This window comes from Dreissena polymorpha, chromosome 2 (genome assembly GCF_020536995.1).
Source record: "Dreissena polymorpha isolate Duluth1 chromosome 2, UMN_Dpol_1.0, whole genome shotgun sequence".
In the NCBI taxonomy this organism is placed as follows: domain Eukaryota; kingdom Metazoa; phylum Mollusca; class Bivalvia; order Myida; family Dreissenidae; genus Dreissena; species Dreissena polymorpha.
In genome coordinates, this window is record NC_068356.1 from 110,673,806 (window position 1) to 110,692,781 (window position 18,976).

The 18,976-nt window shown below is 32.8% G+C and overlaps 1 protein-coding gene across 2 annotated transcripts; it reads left to right on the forward strand.

The window, feature by feature from the left end:
- Positions 1-425: 425 nt before the first annotated feature.
- Positions 426-5,148, forward strand: LOC127868504 (uncharacterized). 2 transcript variants are annotated; one of them, XM_052410334.1, is made up of 5 exons: positions 426-493; positions 2,282-2,434; positions 2,868-2,986; positions 3,253-3,328; positions 3,877-5,148. In XM_052410334.1, exons 2-5 carry the CDS (start codon positions 2,362-2,364, stop codon positions 4,179-4,181), a joined length of 573 nt encoding a protein of 190 aa, XP_052266294.1. In that variant the 5' UTR covers positions 426-493; positions 2,282-2,361; the 3' UTR covers positions 4,182-5,148. The 2 variants fall into 2 exon arrangements, with proteins under 2 accessions (XP_052266294.1, XP_052266293.1); XM_052410333.1 differs by lacking the exon at positions 426-493 and adding an exon at positions 1,371-1,963.
- Positions 5,149-18,976: the final 13,828 nt, after the last annotated feature.

Sequence of the window (18,976 nt, forward strand, 5' to 3'; positions counted from 1 at the left end):
TATTTAAACCCAAATTAAATTTCATTTAATATTTATTGACGTTATGACGTCATTATTGATATGACGTTATCTCCATGACATTTTGACGTTGAAATATATTGTATTATGCCCTGATGAGCTATGCGAAACGCGTTGGCTAAATCAATATATATTTAAAATCCCAGACACGTGTTTTTACTTTTATTATATATATATATATGTGGCTGGGAACGAGACTTTGACCCTTTCGGCGCTGACGTCGTTAACGAGAAATAACGTTGCAAAGTCGTGACAACTTTTTAGCGCAATTTTCACACGTTTTTACTGCGATAAATATCTAATTTTTTTTATTTATTTTCCGAAACAATCTATGAATTACCCAATCAGTGATTATGTTACGGTTTTTATACGAAAACATTAGTATAGTTTAACCATAGCTGATTAATAACCCATCGTACACTACGGCACCGTGTGACTGCATCAATTAATGGATAAACTTCCTGCTTACAAAAAGGTTAGTTTTTCTTTCTTTTTTGTTGTTTTTCCGTCAAATAATGTGAAATTAGTCGGCAAAGGATGTATCCCATATAAATTTAACCACGTCTAGTGTTTATTACCACTGTTAAAATTAGTTTGGCTGTACGATTCATGATTATATGCGATAATTGGAATTTTCACCCGGAAGTTGTCAAAAAATGTCGTTTGGTTTTGATACAATGATAGTTTATGTTATGTGAAGTTTTCATAAGAATGATGAGCCAAACTAGTGAAATTTATTCCCAAGAATCTACAATTCCATACGAATTGAGACAGACTGATGACGTATTTTTAAGTGAACTTGCACAAGTTGATGAGTTATACCACATTGGCCATGAATCTTTTGCAAAATCAAATGATAACTTGACAGTTTTCCAATCCAATTTTGTACAGGTTGAAACTTGTGATGTAGATTTGGGAAATCATGCAAGTATTTCATTTGAAGATGTTGATGATCATTTTGATGATTATGATGGTGATACATGTGATCAGGTTGATTGCTTACTTTATGATGACCACATTAATTGTGGCGAATCCGAGTCTGACCAAATACAAATGGATCACAAACAGAATGACATAAGAAAAAAAGATCAAAAAGAAGCAGAAATTATTTCAAATTTCACGCGTGAAACATGCCAGTGTAGTGTCTTTAATGGAAGTAAACCATGTTCAACAATAGTTGGTGTTGATAATCTGCTAGAAAATAGGACCCAATGCCAGGAACTGTCTTCAAGAGAAAAAGAACTTGTAGTTAAATCCCAACTTTGTACCCAAAGAAAAAATAGTACTTTTACATCTGAAAACAAAAAATCTAAAAAGTTGCGAACGAGACTGTCTCAGAAATATTGTTTCCATGGTCAGCAAATTTGTAAGAAAACTTTCTGTTTTGCATTTGCAATTTCTCAGTCAACGTTGAAAAGAATGAGTAAGTCTTATGACATGTATGGCCTGAGTGTCAATGAACATGGTAATTGCAAAACAACACCTGCCCATGCACTTTCATTCGACGATACTACAAGAATAAAAAAATTCATTGAAGAATATGCAAATAAAAATGCATTACCTTTGCCCGGACGACTGCCTAATTGTCCAAAGCAGACAGTTTTGCTTCTTCCATGTGAAAAAAATGTAACTGACATTTATGACTTATACATGAAGAGTGCAAAGGAAGCAAACTATAGAGTTGTGTCTTTAAAAACATTTAGAAACAAATGGAATTCATTATGCCCCCACATTGCAGTAGCTACACCAGCGACAGATTTGTGTGTAAAATGTCAAAAATTCATGGGCAAATTAAAAACCAATGCTCATCTGTCAGACGAAGAAAGGCACAATGTACTAAGTGACTATACATGTCATGTTCAAAAGGCCAACCGGCAACGCCAACTTTTCAAGAACCAGGTTCTTTGTAGTAAAGCTGTGTGCAGTACTACAGATGTCACTGAAGGTCTTGAAAAATGAGGATTTTTTAATAAACAAATTTTATTTCCATTATAAATTCATAAATTGTAAATTAACTATTCAAAAATATGTTATACAAATAAGGTACCTCATATGAGGTACATTTGTGCTTTGTCCTGGAAGATGAACCGCAGCATTATATGCATTTTGCCATGAACATGCTATAGCTTAAATGTTGAACATTCATTTATATGGTGCATCTAGCTGTACATGTTGGTAAACAATTATAAAAATATGTATATATAATAAAAAATGTCTAAATAAATTGATTCACTTAATACAATTTGGTTCATTTTGTTAACAGGTGCAGAACCATGTTCACTAGATGCCACACTTCACTACTCATGGGATTTTGCCCAGTGTGTACACTACCCTCATCACGCCATGCAAGTGGGGCCAATCTACTTTGCGACACCAAGAAAGTGCCATGTGTTTGGGATGTGCGCTGAAGGAACAGGTATGTTATTGTAATTATCAGTTTTATATATCTACACAATATGTAATAATAACTAATTGTAACTACATTGCACTACTATAAGAAAAACATTTGTTAATATACTGCATTATTTAGTTGTTGTTTTTATGCCCCCGAAGGTGGGCATATAGTGATCGCACTGTCCGTCTGTCTGTCTGTCTGAAATTCCGTCACACTTTGCGTTTAGGTTTCGAAAAAGTGCAAAAACACTTTGCGTTTAGGTTTAGAAAAATGTGGAAAAAGGAGGCATATGTCATCCTTAGCTGACAAGCCTTGTGTATATTGTAATTAAACAATACAAGTGTTTTGCACAAACATTAAGTGGAAATCTTGTATGCATGGCGTATTAAAATATAGTCTTTTTATAGTTTTTATTTGTAAAAATTATTTTTATGTACATAAAACAATATTACAGGAATACAGAGATTCTATATGATTGACGAGTCAGAAATGCCTGGGAAAGGTGGCGATTGTGTCACAAGTTTGGTGCACCACTATTTTTCTCACTTTGGCGCTGGAGAAAAACACGCAGAGGTAATTTATTGCTATACATACTCTGAGATTAACAAAATAATGTTTTGTCTTTCTTTTCATTGGAAAGATTAAGTAAATTTATACATAGTTGCTTTTGTAATAATTGTTACTTTAATCTATGTTTTTGTAATTTGTAATTATTTCATTTTGTTGCTGGACATAACATAATTCTGTTTCCATTAATTCATAAATGTTTTCATAGGTGTAGCAATAATCTCCATTTAAATATATATTAATTATTTTAAACAAGAAATGTTTATTCGCAGATTCACTTTGACAATGCTGTTGGGCAGAATAAAAACAACACCATTCTGGGCTATTGCATGTGGAGAGTGTTGACAGGTAATAAAACGGTCATTGTCTTTCTTTAAAATATAACCATTTAAAAAGTATAATAATGTGTAGTGTGTAGAGACATTTGAAAAGGTTTGTGTTTAGGTTCACTTTATTTCTAAAGTATCAAAGCTATTGCTTTCATACTTGCAGCACTAATCATCTAATAAATGACCACACCCCAACTATACCCCCCCCCCCCAATTAAAACATTTTATGTTGTTGCAAAATCCTTTAAAAAAACAAATATTTATTTGTATTATTTTATTTTTGAAAGACTGTCCAACCATCCCACCCAAGAATCCCCCCATTTCATTTTGGAAAGATTTTACTAAAATTGCCATAACTTCTTTATTTATGATCAGATTTGATTCATACTTTGACAAATAGATGAGCTGTCTAGGCGGTGCTCTTGTTATACTATATGATAAGAACTTTGGTCGCTTGTTTCTATCAATTACAAAATGTATAAAGCATATTGAAATGAATCTTTCGAGGTTGTAACCTGAAGAAAAAGATTATAAAATTGTTACTGTTTTTTTGGAATATCATTGCAGGTCTGCATGAGTCTGTTTCCTTGAGTATGATGCTACCGGGACATACAAACCTCTCAAAATACTACCACTTTCGTTGCACTGCGGATGAGCCAGGGGTTCTCATTTGTCGAGAGTTCTGTGACTCGGAGGAAGTTAGATTCAATCTTCTAAAGGCAAGACCCGAGGCAGGCTGCCTTCCAACAGTTAAGGTTATCCCCCCTCTAGATCATCTGAGGCAGTGGTATCTTTACGAGAAAATTGCACCGTTCTTTATCAATGAAGTTGCCAGAGACATTGTGTGTCCCAAACCATCTATTCCAAAGTAAAAAATGTGAGAGCTTGTTATCCTATTAACAATTGTTCATTTTCTCAAATTGTTGTTCTTGCATTATACTTATGATAAACTGTTTTCTGATTAGTATTCATGACTATGACATTTACATGGTATTGTTATTTGTAAGACAATTAGCTGATTATCTTATTAATAGTGTGTTTCTTTTATTGAAAGTGACATAGCAATCAATAATCAAAAATAGTTTATGGGCATATATAACCTGAACTGAGATTTATAATTAATTAACAACTCAATCATAGTGATTTCACTATAAAATATTCTGTACAGTATGATTATTACATTGTATAATATGACTGGCATGTGTTCAAAGATAACTTAAACTGTTGTAGTTTGTATTGACATCAAAATGTGTGATGTAAACATATGTGTTCATATTATGTATCTATTATATTTTACAAGTAAACGAACATATTTTGTTGTGTAAAGTTTAATCTATGGTGACGTTTACCATTGAATATTGATGTGCTTATTGCTGTAATTTTCTTTTATTTGAAAATCATGTTTTTGGACCTCTATATATGAAATGGGTTGATAATATTTTCTATCTACACTTATGGTCAATTTCATTGTTGATAACAGGTACAAATGAAATTGATAATTTACTGTTTCCATAGCAACTGTTAACTTAATTTAAAAAAATCTAATTAATTGTGTATCAATCTTTGAATAAAATACAATTGCTAAATAAACCATGTATGGCAGTATAGATGCTTAACAAAAATTCAAAATGTCAGTTTTTTTTTCATTTTAGTTTCAAGTTCGTTGCTATACAATATGTTCAATTTCTGAATACACCCCTATTTTCAGAAAATGTTCATACATTGATTTTACTATAAACATGTTGGTAATGTTTAATATCTGTCCAGAAGATATTTTGTTGATGTGTTGTTATTCTGTGTCTTAAATTCTTTAAAATGACAATACATTTGAAAAAAGAACAGTGTCTGTTTCCATGGCAACAATGAGCGTTTAATGTTTTATAATAATACAATTAATTATGTAAGTCATAGTTAATGACTGTCATCACCATACACATACAATTGAGTGATTATCAACAAAAACTGATCAGCATAAAATGAACTAATACTGGTAGAATTACAACGTCATTTCGTTGTATTGAAACGTCATTTCGTACAAAATCGCGCAAATCAGTGTTTCTGACATGCAATACAAAAAATGACATAACTTCGTCAATTTTAGGAATTCAATGCTTAAATTTCAGATTTTGATTTTTCAGATGTAGCACTTTCATAATATATGCTTAACTGAAAAAGTCATTTTTGACCAGATGGGTCAAAATCTCGTTCCCAGCCACACATATATATATATATATATATATATATATATATATATATATATATATATATATATATATATATATATATATATATATTATATATATATATATATATATATATATACATATATATGTATATATATACATATATATGTGTATATATATATATATATATATATATATATATATATATATATATATATATATATATACTATATATATATATATATCTATATATATATATATATATATATAATATGTATGTATTAATATATACAATTGTCTGCATTCATTATTTCGGTTCCTTATCTAAAAGTCTTAAAAAAGCATTTTCGGACTTGATGTATGTATTAACAACATCCGTACAAGCTTAATTGTAATCTTCATTACTTGTGTTTGCATATCTTTAACATCAAAAACCCACGTTAAAGGCATATCATGAATGTCGTAGGCGTTTATGTATTTAGTTATTTTTTCATCAAACATTTAGTTTTTTCTACTATTTTAGAATCGGATCTACCTAATAAATATACGCGAAATATCAAAGGGTAGTGTAAACATATTACAGCGGGCATTTGTGATATGTTGTTAAATAGAGACACGCTATTATATGCAATTAGTGTATTTAAATGACCATTTACGAACTAGGATCAAACCGATACGATGGTATTTCTTGTTAAGCTACTTTTGTATATCCAGTTTAACAGTTTATTCATACACTCAGCACATTACATATGTGATAAGAGGTACTAATAAGTGTATACAAACTACTGAATGACCAGGCTGTATAGGTCAATGTAGTGAATTATATATACTAATTACTTAGGTATGTTAAAGCTATGGATAATTTTCTAACTCTGATAATTAGTATGGTTATAAATAAGTTAAATTGCTATTATAAAAAATGAAACAAGGGAGGAACAACTAATTAAGAATTGCCAGGTGGGTGATTATTATTGAATGATTTTAGAACTTTTTTGATATATTTACAAATACTAACAAGCTTGTCTATGTCTTTCTCACACATAATACTCTTAAAGGTATGCATATTACAGGAGTTAAAAATTACAAATGATAACAGACTATTCCTATCTCTATCAAAATAAGTACACTTAAGCATATAATGATATTCGTCTCCAACATCATTCATATTACAAAGATGACATTTTCTTTCATTTCTATATAAACCAAGCCAACGACCCTTTTCAATTGGTAATAATTATTACATAGTCTAAAGTTGACAAAAGATTGTAAGTAATTTTCAGGTAAATCCATATAGAAAGGTTCAAAGTTATGTTCGGTTTTGTATATTCTGTAATTATAGCATTTAGGCGATTCATTAACTGTACTAGTCCAAGTCTGTATATATTGCGTTTTAGGGATTCTTCTACCATATGTTGCAAAGTTTCTTTACTACCTAAGAAGAATTGGTCGTACCAAATATAGCTTAGGCCACACTCATCAAGTATATTTTTGATATTTTTAAACCAAGGATATGAGTTATCATTAACGTATGAATCGTTTAATAATATCTTATACAACATGGCAGAGAGAGTATTATTATTAATTAACTTGAACCAGAAACCAATAGTTTTCTTCTTAATCAATATACTTAATGGAAACCACCCTAAATCCCCATATAACATGACATGTGGGGTGCTTTTCGTAACATGTATTATATGTTTTAGGAAATCTCTATGTATTTTCTCAATGCTTCTTAAATCACCATAGCCCCATATCTCACAAGCATAGAGTAAAATCGGTACAACAGTATTATCAAATAACTTCAGCTGACAATCCAGTGGTAAGTTAAGGTTTCTGATCATAACATATAGACTAAATAAGGCTTTTCTAGCTTGTTGTATTACATGCAGTTTTGACATTGAAAAACTTCTATTTTTGGAAAAAAGAACTCCAAGATATTTAAAACTATCAACAACTTCTAGCTGCTGATTTCTAACAGTTATGTTTCTAGCCCTTCTGGGTCTATCACCAAATACAAGGACTTTAGTTTTATCAACATTTATGTCTAATTTCCAGATGTCACAATACATAGAAAAACTTTCTAGCAATGAGATCAATTCATGTTCTGTCTTCGCAAAGAGTACTGTATCGTCAGCATACAACACAACTATCAGTTGCAAGTAAATTTCTAGATCTAAGTCTTCAATATTTAAACTGCAATTATTACGACTTAACATATATTGTTCTAGATCGTTTAGGTACAACGAAAATAACACAGGCGATAAGTTTTCACCTTGCCTAACGCCTCTGCCACATGCAAAATATTCGGTTGTTTTATCGTGTAACTGAATACAGGACTTGATATCATGGTACATATTTTTTATATCATTGAAAAGTTTTCCATATACATTGTATTTTACTAGTTTAGTCCATAGACCTACTCGCCAAACTGAATCAAATGCCTTCTGAAAGTCTATGAATGCACAAAATAGCTTGGTCTTTTTATGCTTGCAATAATCAGACAACAGCTGTAATATAAAAATATTATCAAGGGTGCTATGTTGTTTCCTAAAACCTGCCTGATTTTTTAGTAACAGTTCATTTTCTTCAAGATATAATAATAGGCGTTCATTAACAATAGCCGTAAACAATTTACCTAAACAACTCAAAATCGTAATGGGCCTGTAGTTTTCGGGCGATAATACGCTGCCCTTATTCTTATCCCTAGTGGGTTATTATTCAGTTGACCGATTTTGAAACGCAGTAGCATCTTTATCCGAAATGAACCAGATGCAATAAGTGTATTTAAATGACTATTTACGTGACCATTAAGATCAAACCAATGCGATGGTATTTCTTGATAAGCTGCTTTTGTGGGTGACCGATGGCCGATTTTGTATCGCAGTAGCATCTTTTACCGGAATGAACCATATTTCCGATTGAACCTGAACAATTAATGTAAGATTGAGATAGCAATTGTATTCATGGTCGTACAAAATCAAAGTAATCTTTAAAGATAGAACGTGATTTATGATAAAGGAAACACCATCCAGTTCAACCGTGGCGAGTAAATTTGAATTTGACATTGGCTTAGGGGAAAATGTTTTGTAAAATAAGAAACTGTTAATATACTTAGCCGGTAATTAGTTTAATCTTTGTAGGTCATTTGAAACTGTCTTTCATGAATCTTATAAATATTCCATGTCGTATACAAAATAGCTTACTGAAAGAAAAGAGCCCTTAACTAAGCATATGGTCGAGTAAATCACGTGTACCGTAATTTTAAAAAAGGTTCTCGTTTTAATGTCCAAGCAGATGTGCAATTATTTTTTTTGATACATTTTATTCACAAACCCCAAGCATCCTATTCGAATATGTAATTGACGTGAGAGAATCGCAAGTTATAAATCATCTATATGACTATAGGAAGCACACCGTTTCAGTCTTAAAAATGTTTAAATTCGTGTCATTCAAAAAAGTTATGATTTGTTCAATAATAAACAAGAAACATGTTCTGAAAAATAAAGTTGTTACAAGATTTACCAGAAGTGATACATAACAAAAATCAGGCGCGAATAAAAGATTATTTGATACGCGTAAATTATCAACCTTTGCAAACCGATAACAACCCCTTCAAACCGGTCACTATATAATATAGTAACGTGTTATTGTCAGGGATACAAATTTAAACACGGCCGTGATACTGTGAAAGTCTGTGGCAAAAAGGTCTTTACTTTCGTGCAGTTCTAAGCAGGTTCGGGTTCGCTCTCCGCCCGACATTATAAAATATGTCATCATTTATCAGGCAATCTCTTAGACGGCCAATTTGAAATTTTATCTTACCTTAACCCATTTATGCCTAGCGTCTAGAAAAAAGGCCTTTGCAAACAGCGTAGACCAAGATGAGACGCCGCATGACGCGGCGTCTCATCAGGGTCTGCGCTGTTTGCTAAAAGGAATTTCTGTAAGAAATATTCTAATTATATAGAAATAAATATACCAGACATCCCTAATTTTGGGAATAAATCGATCCAATTTAGTAGGATGGGAAAGTCCACTAGGCATAAATCTGATACAATTAGGATAGCCACTGAAATACGTATGTGCACACATTACAGGTGAACATTTTGGACCAGGACACGGTTCAGTTGTGTAAATGTTATCCTAAATAGGAATGAAATACTGTTGAAAACGGTAAAAAATCTTACAAATGAAAAACAAAACAAAAACAATCAAAAGAACAAATGCCTTTGTTTATTGCAGACTTCTGCAGAATAGTATTATCGCATGTTTAACGATTAGAACACTCAACGAAAAAGTGCAATGTACATGAAACAGAAATATGTAATTATTAGAAACACACTTTAAATTAACTTTACAAATCAATAAAACCGCAGAGTTTATATTAACGCTTAAGAACCTGGCACTTTTAGGGGATTGTACAAATTCTCATCTTAATATAAGCCTTGTTCTGAGAAACTGGGCTTAATGCATTTGCGTAAAGTGTCATCACAGATAAGCCTGTGCAGTCCGCACAGGCTAATCAGTGACAACACTTTCCGCCTAAACTTTATTTTCGGTAAGGAGGGATTTCCTTGAAACTAAAAATACCATAAAAGCGGAAAGTGTCGTCGCACATGCATTTTGCCCAATTTTTTCTAAACAAGGCTCAAATATTCTTACTTTAGAAGCTGACTCTCGTCGTGGAAATATGTCATAGCTCATCTAAGTTTATACACATTCTGTAACTCTTGTAACTGTCCTTAGTAAAGGAATGATACATTGGAACTGATCTTAGTGACTTCATGCGTGTAACATACTTGCTATTTATAAATTAATAATCGTAGAAAATTTTTAATAAATCTTTTATCACAACAACCATAATTTTATTAATAGGATTCTGGAATTGTGGAGATTATTTATAGATGTTTAATTATAAAGAATATAATGTAATATATGTTTAATTATAGAGAAAATAATGGTTTAAATAACATTATAGAATATTAATTTAAATATTTACCAAATGATAAGAGAAAGTCATTAAGTTTACATTAAAACGTACCACGGTTATCACGGTGCAAATTAAAACGTGACTGCCTATAGGTATATACTTTAAGATGTCAAACAAGATTAGTTATGAAACACAGATAATTTCTGTCAAACACCTGCCGACCGCTTCATTAAATCGGAACATAATGCAAATTAAAACGTGACTGCCTATAGGTATATACTTTAAGATGTCAAACAAGATTAGTAATGAAACACAGTCCGAATATACTTATCTTGAAAAGCCATCAAAAATATTCGTTGACATGTTCATATAAGATAATTTCTGTAAAGCACCTGCCGACCGCTCATTAAATCGGAACATAAGAGAGTCGGTCAACCGACATATTAATAATGGCAAATCAAAAATGTATACAGCCTGTTTGGTCAGTTTGATTTTTCATGGTTCTAAAAAGACAATAAAGTAGAGCAGTCACGTTTTCTTGTCGTGGCGGCCGTAGTGTTCGCCGTACTGTAAAATTGAATTACACGTACATTAGCCAGCGTTGTTTTAGACAATATTCAACAGAAATAAATCACGATGAAAAGTGAAATGAACTTTGTTTGTTACTGTATGTTTTCCACGAACAATGTGTAATTTCGTTACATGCCTAAGAGCTTGAACCTGGTCATAAAATGTGCCGCTTCTCAGCAAAGATTCTTCACTCGAATCATACCATGGATCTCCTACTGCTTGCTTTTAATGCTCGGCATTAAATAATGTTATAACTACTTCTGATTTAAGTACAATTTAAATAACTTGGTTTTGATAAAACTGTTATCGCTTCTACTTTGTGTACTTGATTTTCTTATGCATAATATATTGCATACTGAAAAGGTATGGTTATATGGGTGTCTACGCGCAAAAGTTTGACTTTATTTTGTGTTAAAGTTATTGCTTTTACATTGAATTTGTTAAGGAAATCTTTTGGTATATTGTGACCTATAGAATACACAGATTGGAAACTTCGCGCCTTATCGGGCTATCTCGCGGCGGGGTCACGTGGTCGAGAAACTGATAAGAACACTTAGGATCAGCAGACGATTTATTCCATAAATCAATCGGGGGAGTCCGAAGATAGCCAATGTATCACGATTGCGATAAGATAGCGACGTGTCCAGTAGCAACGGCTACGATTATCGAGCAAAGTTATGCGAAAATGTTACGGCGCTATAGAAAGGCGACTGGTCAATAATGATCCGATTATTATAAAATAAAGTTTCATAGAAACATGAGTAATTATGCTTCTACAAAAACTCGATTGTATTTACCTAAAATAAGAATTTATAATGCCGCGATCGTTAAAGTAATAGCGCTATAAGAATTTCCAAATCGCGGCGAGAATGCCGTTGAATAATTTATTTGAAAGGCTTTTGCTGATAAAATTGTCTTGTACACATTAATTCAAACATTTAAAACCTTATAAAATAATATTATTTCAAAACGGATAGATATATGTGGACACATAGATCTAGGTCTCTGATAAAAACAACATTTCAGTATAATAAATGCTATGATCGTTCGATCCAAAAACGGTTTCAGTTAGTCTTATTTCAATATTGATTCTGTGGATTTGTTCAATTTGTTTATTCTCTATTTTTCATTTAGATCTTATTCATGAGTTATAGGTTATTAAAGTTGTGTTTGTAACCAAGTATTTTTATTTTGGTAATAAATAAAAGCTCTAAGTGTCATGGACTAGGATTTCGCGAAAAGAAAAAAAACCCCAAACATTTCACGCGCGTGTTAATTGTCGGATCAATTAGCGAACTGAAGAAGATGTTATGTTTGTATGAAAAATGACAAAGGTTTTCACAATGAACCAAAGCACGTTTGACGACAGGTGTGTACAATAGGGTATAAGAGCTAAAAATTGCACCAACTTTGTACAAGGCCAAAATCCTTTAAAAGGAACATTTTCCTCCAGTTTGTTTAATTCAAACCTAGATAAACATATCAACAAGCATACAAATCTGACTTTATCTGTTTGGGATGAAAAATGAAAAAGTTTATCAAAAAGAACAAAAACACGTTTGACAGCAATCGTGTACAACAGAGGAAAAGAGCTTAAAATTGTACCAACATTGTATAAGGCCAAATCCTTTAAATTGAACATTTTCTTCTACGTTTTTGTAATTTATACTTAGATTAACATCTCTCCTAGCATAAAAATCATACTTCAACGATTTGGGATGAGAAATAGAAAAGTTTTTCAAAAAGAAACAAACCACTTTGGCGACAGGTGTGAAAATGATTGAATGAAATAACAGTATAAAATTGTACAAAGACAAAATCCTTTAAAATGCCTTATTTTCGTCTACTTTTTATAAATCATACCTAGATTAACATCTTATCTCTGAGATGTTAATCTAGGTATGATTTATAAAAAGTAGACGAGACTCACCTAGCATAACCATCTTACTTAATCAATCTGTGATGAGAAAGGAAGAAGTTTTTAGAAAAAATCGTTTGGGCCTTTCAATTTTTCAAAAATTATCGAAAATGAACAAATCCATTGTTCTCTTTCAAATTCCGATAAATTAATAATACATAAGAATAATAACTACCAAAACCTGAAGCATTATCAACAAAGAAAATAAAAACTTATTTTTATTTACACAAAAAAATATTCAATATGTCTGTTTGCGGCGACCGACTTTGCCCATAATCGATTGCTTTAAAACAAAATGGCCGACAGTAGCTGGAACAGAGAAGAATCTACTGGTACACCGGCATCTCCAAAATCAATGTCACGTGACTCGCGTCCGCCGTTAGATATTATCGCATATCGCTATAGCCAGGGACCTATACAAACAACTTTTTTACTCTTTTTGAAAGATTTCATTACAACTGGTTCATGTATCATTTAAGTATATGTTATTTTAGTTCTGCATATTGTTCCAAATTTAACATAGAATGCTAATATGAGGAATTATTATTTGACATTACTTCAACCACTTTTGACTATTTCCGAAAGTGATATCTCCTTAAACAACAAAACAAGTAACACAAACAAGAGGGCAAAGAGGCCCTAGGTCTCTCACCTGAGGGAATGATATGAAAAGAAAGACGAGTTAAACTCGTGTGCAAATAATTCAGAACATTTAAATGACAAAGGCTGACTTCAATAAGTGAAGGGTTGTGCCTTTTCTCAATTATTTTTATAACTCATTTGATGGGTTTGCAGACAATAAAATGCAGTTATTACAAAATCCCTTGATGCATAGTAAATGAATGACCTAATAATGAATCAAATTTGTGACCTTTGACCTCAATGTGTCACCTTGACCTTAGACCCTAGGATTATGGGTGTTGAATGTGAACACCCCCAGATGATTGAGATTAACTATGGCAAGTTGCATGCCTCTGACTCATGTGTTAATGGAGATAAAGCTCTAAGCTTATATTAAAAAGCACTGTTTTCAAGATATAAAGGGCCATAACTCCATTATTAACAGATGGTGTACAATGCTGTTTGGCGTGCATCATCCTCTTATCCATATATATACTCATACCACGTTTCAATAAAATCCGCCACAGCACTTCAAAGATATGGCTCCGGACACAAAAGTGCCGGAAAGACGGACGGATGGACAACGCAAAAACAATATCCCTCCGCCTATGGCGGGGGATAACAAAATCAAGATTAACAACAGACCTATCATGTTTTAACTTAAAAAAGTGTCCCTCAATTTGGTTTATCTGAAAGAAGTGAACAAAAGTGTCACTATCTATGTAAAAGCCATACAGTACTAGTGTATGGATGAATCGTACTGAAAGTACTTTAGTACGCTCAATAGAAAATTTGCGATATAAACTGAACTAAAAATGAGCAAAAATAAACATAACAATATAGCACAATAAAAACTGAACTAAAAATGTTATTTCACAGTAAGCCGGTATAAACTAATCCGGCATGACCATATTATTTGGGCGCCATATACGCTTCCATAATTTTTTAAACAACGACCTTTGTCCACATAAATTATATCGACTCCTTCAGTTATATCGCCATGTCAACATTATGTTACTTGCAAGTATCAAGATATTATACGGCGTCATACAGTAAACAACACAGAAATAGATAAATTTACAATACGGTTAAAGGTTTAAATATCGGCAGAGATTTAGGCTCTTATGTCAACATGCGAGTTGTTTATGTCTTGACAACTTATCTTATGTCGAAAAATCATTATAATTTTAGGCGTCATGCTCTTTTGAAAATGACTTGCCATTGTAGTTATAGTCGACACGATGGGTTATTTTTGGCGACATGACACCTTTTTCATATCATGCCGTCATAGAATGTTGACATCATCACAGTATCAGGGTGTACCATATACGTTTCCATACCTTTGGGACCTTCGTATTGTGTCGATGACCATTTGGATTGTTTTCCGTTGTTTAAAATTATGTTGCAATCATCTTTTTTTTTGTTAATTACTACGCTGTCGGCAACTTTTTTTGCGTTGCTTATTACAATTGTGCGCTCAGGATAGGGACTTTAACTTATACTGTTTATAAGCAGACATAAGAACAATACTGGTGTTGTTTGCTCTTGAAATAAATAAGCTGATGTCATCTTTAGCTAACTGAAATAGTATTATGTCGTCGAAACAAATGTATTCCGTAAACGCTTAATTATAAACATACTAGGACAACATACCGATTTTAAAAGGTTGTGGGTTCCGACTATTATTTAAACAGGTTTTCAACGAAATGACCTGGTGCTCGTCAACACTCTACGTCATTCGATATTCTTTTACTTCTTAGGCTTATCGCTTAAACTACTCAGGCTTAATTTTCACATCTGCTTAATAACGCGAATAATATTCAATCGGGATACTCGATTTCGACTCATTTTCACGACGGTGTGGGTTATTTTGTGGGATGGAGATAAGAGTCCCTACCATACATACAGTCACTCTAGTGACAATTGTATTATTGTCATTTGAAACGTGTTTGTTATCTGATAATACTGTTCTAAGGATTATGCAGCAACGGCGATGCCCACGACCAGTCTCATATATATTTTTTACTTTGCAATTGTCACCGCAGTTAGGTTGCAAATGCATACTGGCCGGATTGGCACAGTGATACGAAATGGTATAAACTATTCAATCCCTTTAACCTGGTATACACGTTAAGTGAAAAAAGTCTAACCCGGTACATACTAGTCACACGCAACTTATATTTCAGACAGTATCGTTATTTATAGGATAATATGCGATATTTAGTTGTTCTATTTTTTTTTTTTATTGAGTAGATCAAAATAGACGTCAGCACTATTGGGAAATGCTATGCTTTGCTAACTTTCAGCTTATGTATTGTAATTGTCAAACGATTCAGCAGTGAAGATGGTTTGCGAAAAAATGCACAGAATAATTTCAGGAGCGTATATCGTTTAGGTTTGAGATTTTCCAGGCGACTTCCAGTCAATATCAGAAATATCTGTTTGAAAAAAAAATATTTTAACACTAAAGAAGACACAATCGAATCGACAAAATCTTAAAGAATTATGTTGGGGACTTCACAATAAAGTTATATCTACTGTTAACAAATGTTAAGTTAATTAGCATAATGACATTGAAAAACGCATTCTATGCTGTAAGCTGGAAACGAAATTCTACATGTAAGCCCACAGCTTCCATATCAAAACCTGTTAGTAGCGGCAACAAGACAAGCCGACGATATGGGTAATGTCTTCAACCATGATGCGTGTCTAGCTTCTGTAACAATATCTTAACCCACTGGATGCATGAGAGAAGCCACAAAGGCCTCACTCGCAGAAGCCATATGATGCGCTGGTTTACTGTGTTGCTATGCCTTAATTAGATGAATCGCGTTCTGAGAAAACAGGGCATAATGCATGTGCGTAAAGTGTCGTCCCAGATTAGCCAGTGCAGTCCGCACAGGCTAATCAGGGACGAAACTTTCCGCCTTAATTGGATTTTTGCTAAGAAGAGACTTCATTTTAACGAAAAATGTCATACAAGCGGAAAGTGTCGTCCCTGATTAGCCTGTGCGGACTGCACAGGCTAATCTGGGACGACACTTTACGCACAAGCATTATGCCCAGTTTTCTAAAACACGACCCATATGATGATATGGTACTGTATGGAGGATCCCTTCTACATAAAATACATTGGTTTTGTGGCTATACGCCCATGATTTTTGAAAAAAATCAACTTCGGAGTTATGGTAGTATGGGGACGAGAGTTCTGTTTAAGTTCAAAGAACGACCATTTGTAACAAACTCTGCAAACAAACAGAACTTCGTCAATCTTCTTGGTACCAGTTTTAAAATCATAAAATGTAAGGTTATACATGCTGCAGCTGAAGTCGATATTATTATTGTTTATACAGCTGTCGAATGGGCTTCAATACAAAAGAGTGAAACTAATTGGTGAGAAAAGACTTATTTTTTCTCCAGTGCTACCATGCAGAACTAGAGTACACTTGAGTGACGTTCTTAAAAAACTGGGCATAATGCATGTGCGTAAAGTGTCGTCCCAGATTAGCCTGTGCAGTCCGCACGGGCTAATCAGGGACGACACTTTCCGCCTAAACTTTATTTTCGGTAAGAAAAGACTTTCTTGAAACTAAAAATACTATTATATCGGAAAGTGTCATCCCTGATTAGCCTGTGCGGACTGCACAGGCTAATCTGGGATGACACTTTACGCCCATGCATTAAGCCCAGTTTTATCAGAACGCGGCTCAAATATTCTCTCCGGCTGTTACAGGTTGAGTTCCTTTTGTTTATCTTGCAGAACATTTTCGCAACAAAACATAATTTAAACTGTTCTAATTCAATATAGTAAGAACATTGCTGTTTGCGTTCTCATTAAAAACTTCAAATACAAACAAAAATGAACCCAAAGTTGCATCATTCCAACGCCCTGTATTTATGACCATTTACCTTACATTAAGACCGACCAAAGAGCACGTGAAACACACACTTAAAAACACTTTTTATTATTGTGTTCGCAACTTTCAATACCATGAAAACCAACACTGATTTAAAAACAAGTATTACTTTTCAAATAGAAATAAAATATATTTATTAAAAACGACACTTTCAAAGTCGGTTAAATAAGATTTGATAAAGTAACAGGCGCGCGTTTGCCTTTAAACTGGCATTCTAAATAGTACTAATATACACAAGCGTACACGGTAACCATCGCGGTTCATAAATAACTCGCAAATTAATACATTGTACGTTCATTTTATTGGTGTATTCAATATTCAGAAAAAATACATAATATGATGAAACATAGATAAAAAATGTTAGAAGAAGTATACAAGAACAATAGTACGTGTCAAGAGATTTGTCGGTTAAGTATGTGATCATTTTAAGAAAAAAACATGCATTATATAAGGTAAATTTTTATCATAAATGGTTGTTTAAATGATTTCAAATGGCGATCAGGGATGGTATTCCAGAAGCATCTTAAGTTAAATTTTATTTTTATCCTTAAATTGGGAATTTTTGTTAAGTGTTTCATTTCATACAGCAATAGTTAGGCATCGAACATTACATCAAACAAACATCATTTTGTCAGTGTTATTTGAGGAATACCAAAAAAACATGCATGTCTTTATTTAGTAAGGAAATACAAAACATTATAACTTGGAACTTTAGTGAAAATATTTAAGAAATGACTTAAGATGTTTCTGGAATACGACCCCAGAAAGGCAGATCTAATACATCTAATAGCATGAGAAGGAAGTCAGACTATAGCTTTCCGTTCCGGGTGGGTTGAATACCAAGACGTCACAGGTCCTCGCCTATAAATGCAATTGAAAATAAAATAATTTTAACCCATTTATGCCAAGTGGACTCCCCCATTCTTCTTAATTAGATCAATTTATTTCCAAAATTAGGGATGTCTAGTATCTTTATTTCTATATTTAGAATATTTCTTACAGAAATTCCTTTAAGCCAACAGCGCAGACCCAAATGATACGCCGCATCATGCGCATCTACGCTATTTGCCAAGGCATTTTTTCTAGACGCTAGGCATAAATGGGTTAAGTTTGCACTATAAATACAAAAACTTCCAGAAATTCTGAAGACTAGAATAACTCAATTAGGACAAGAGTATATTCGTCACAACTGTATAAAGATCCATTATGTTCTTGTTGTAAAACACGGTGATAAATGTTGAGAACATTTATTCTGGGAATGTCAGATATCTAAAGATATTATTAATGAAATGTTTCCAAGACAATCGTTTCCTTTCATCAATATCACACTGTTTCTTCTTAGATATTAAAAAAAGTATGATAGTGTCATACATAATGTTATTTTGTTAATAATGCTATGCTTATACAAGTACAAAATGAGTAAATGCATTCCAAGCATAACTGGAGCCAATAAATACATTAAGTATGAATATTATAACTTGAGAAAAATATCCATTTCAAAAAATAATTTAGAATCATTTGACAGTGA

Coding starts and splice junctions, on each gene's coding strand:
- LOC127868504 (XM_052410333.1), top strand. CDS start 1,438: ATGAGTAAGTCTTATGACATGTATGGCCTGAGTGTCAATGAACATGGT. Junction 1,964..2,281: donor TACTACAGATGTCACTGAAG/GTCTTGAAAAAT, acceptor TTTTGTTAACAG/GTGCAGAACCATGTTCACTA. Junction 2,435..2,867: donor GATGTGCGCTGAAGGAACAG/GTATGTTATTGT, acceptor ACAATATTACAG/GAATACAGAGATTCTATATG.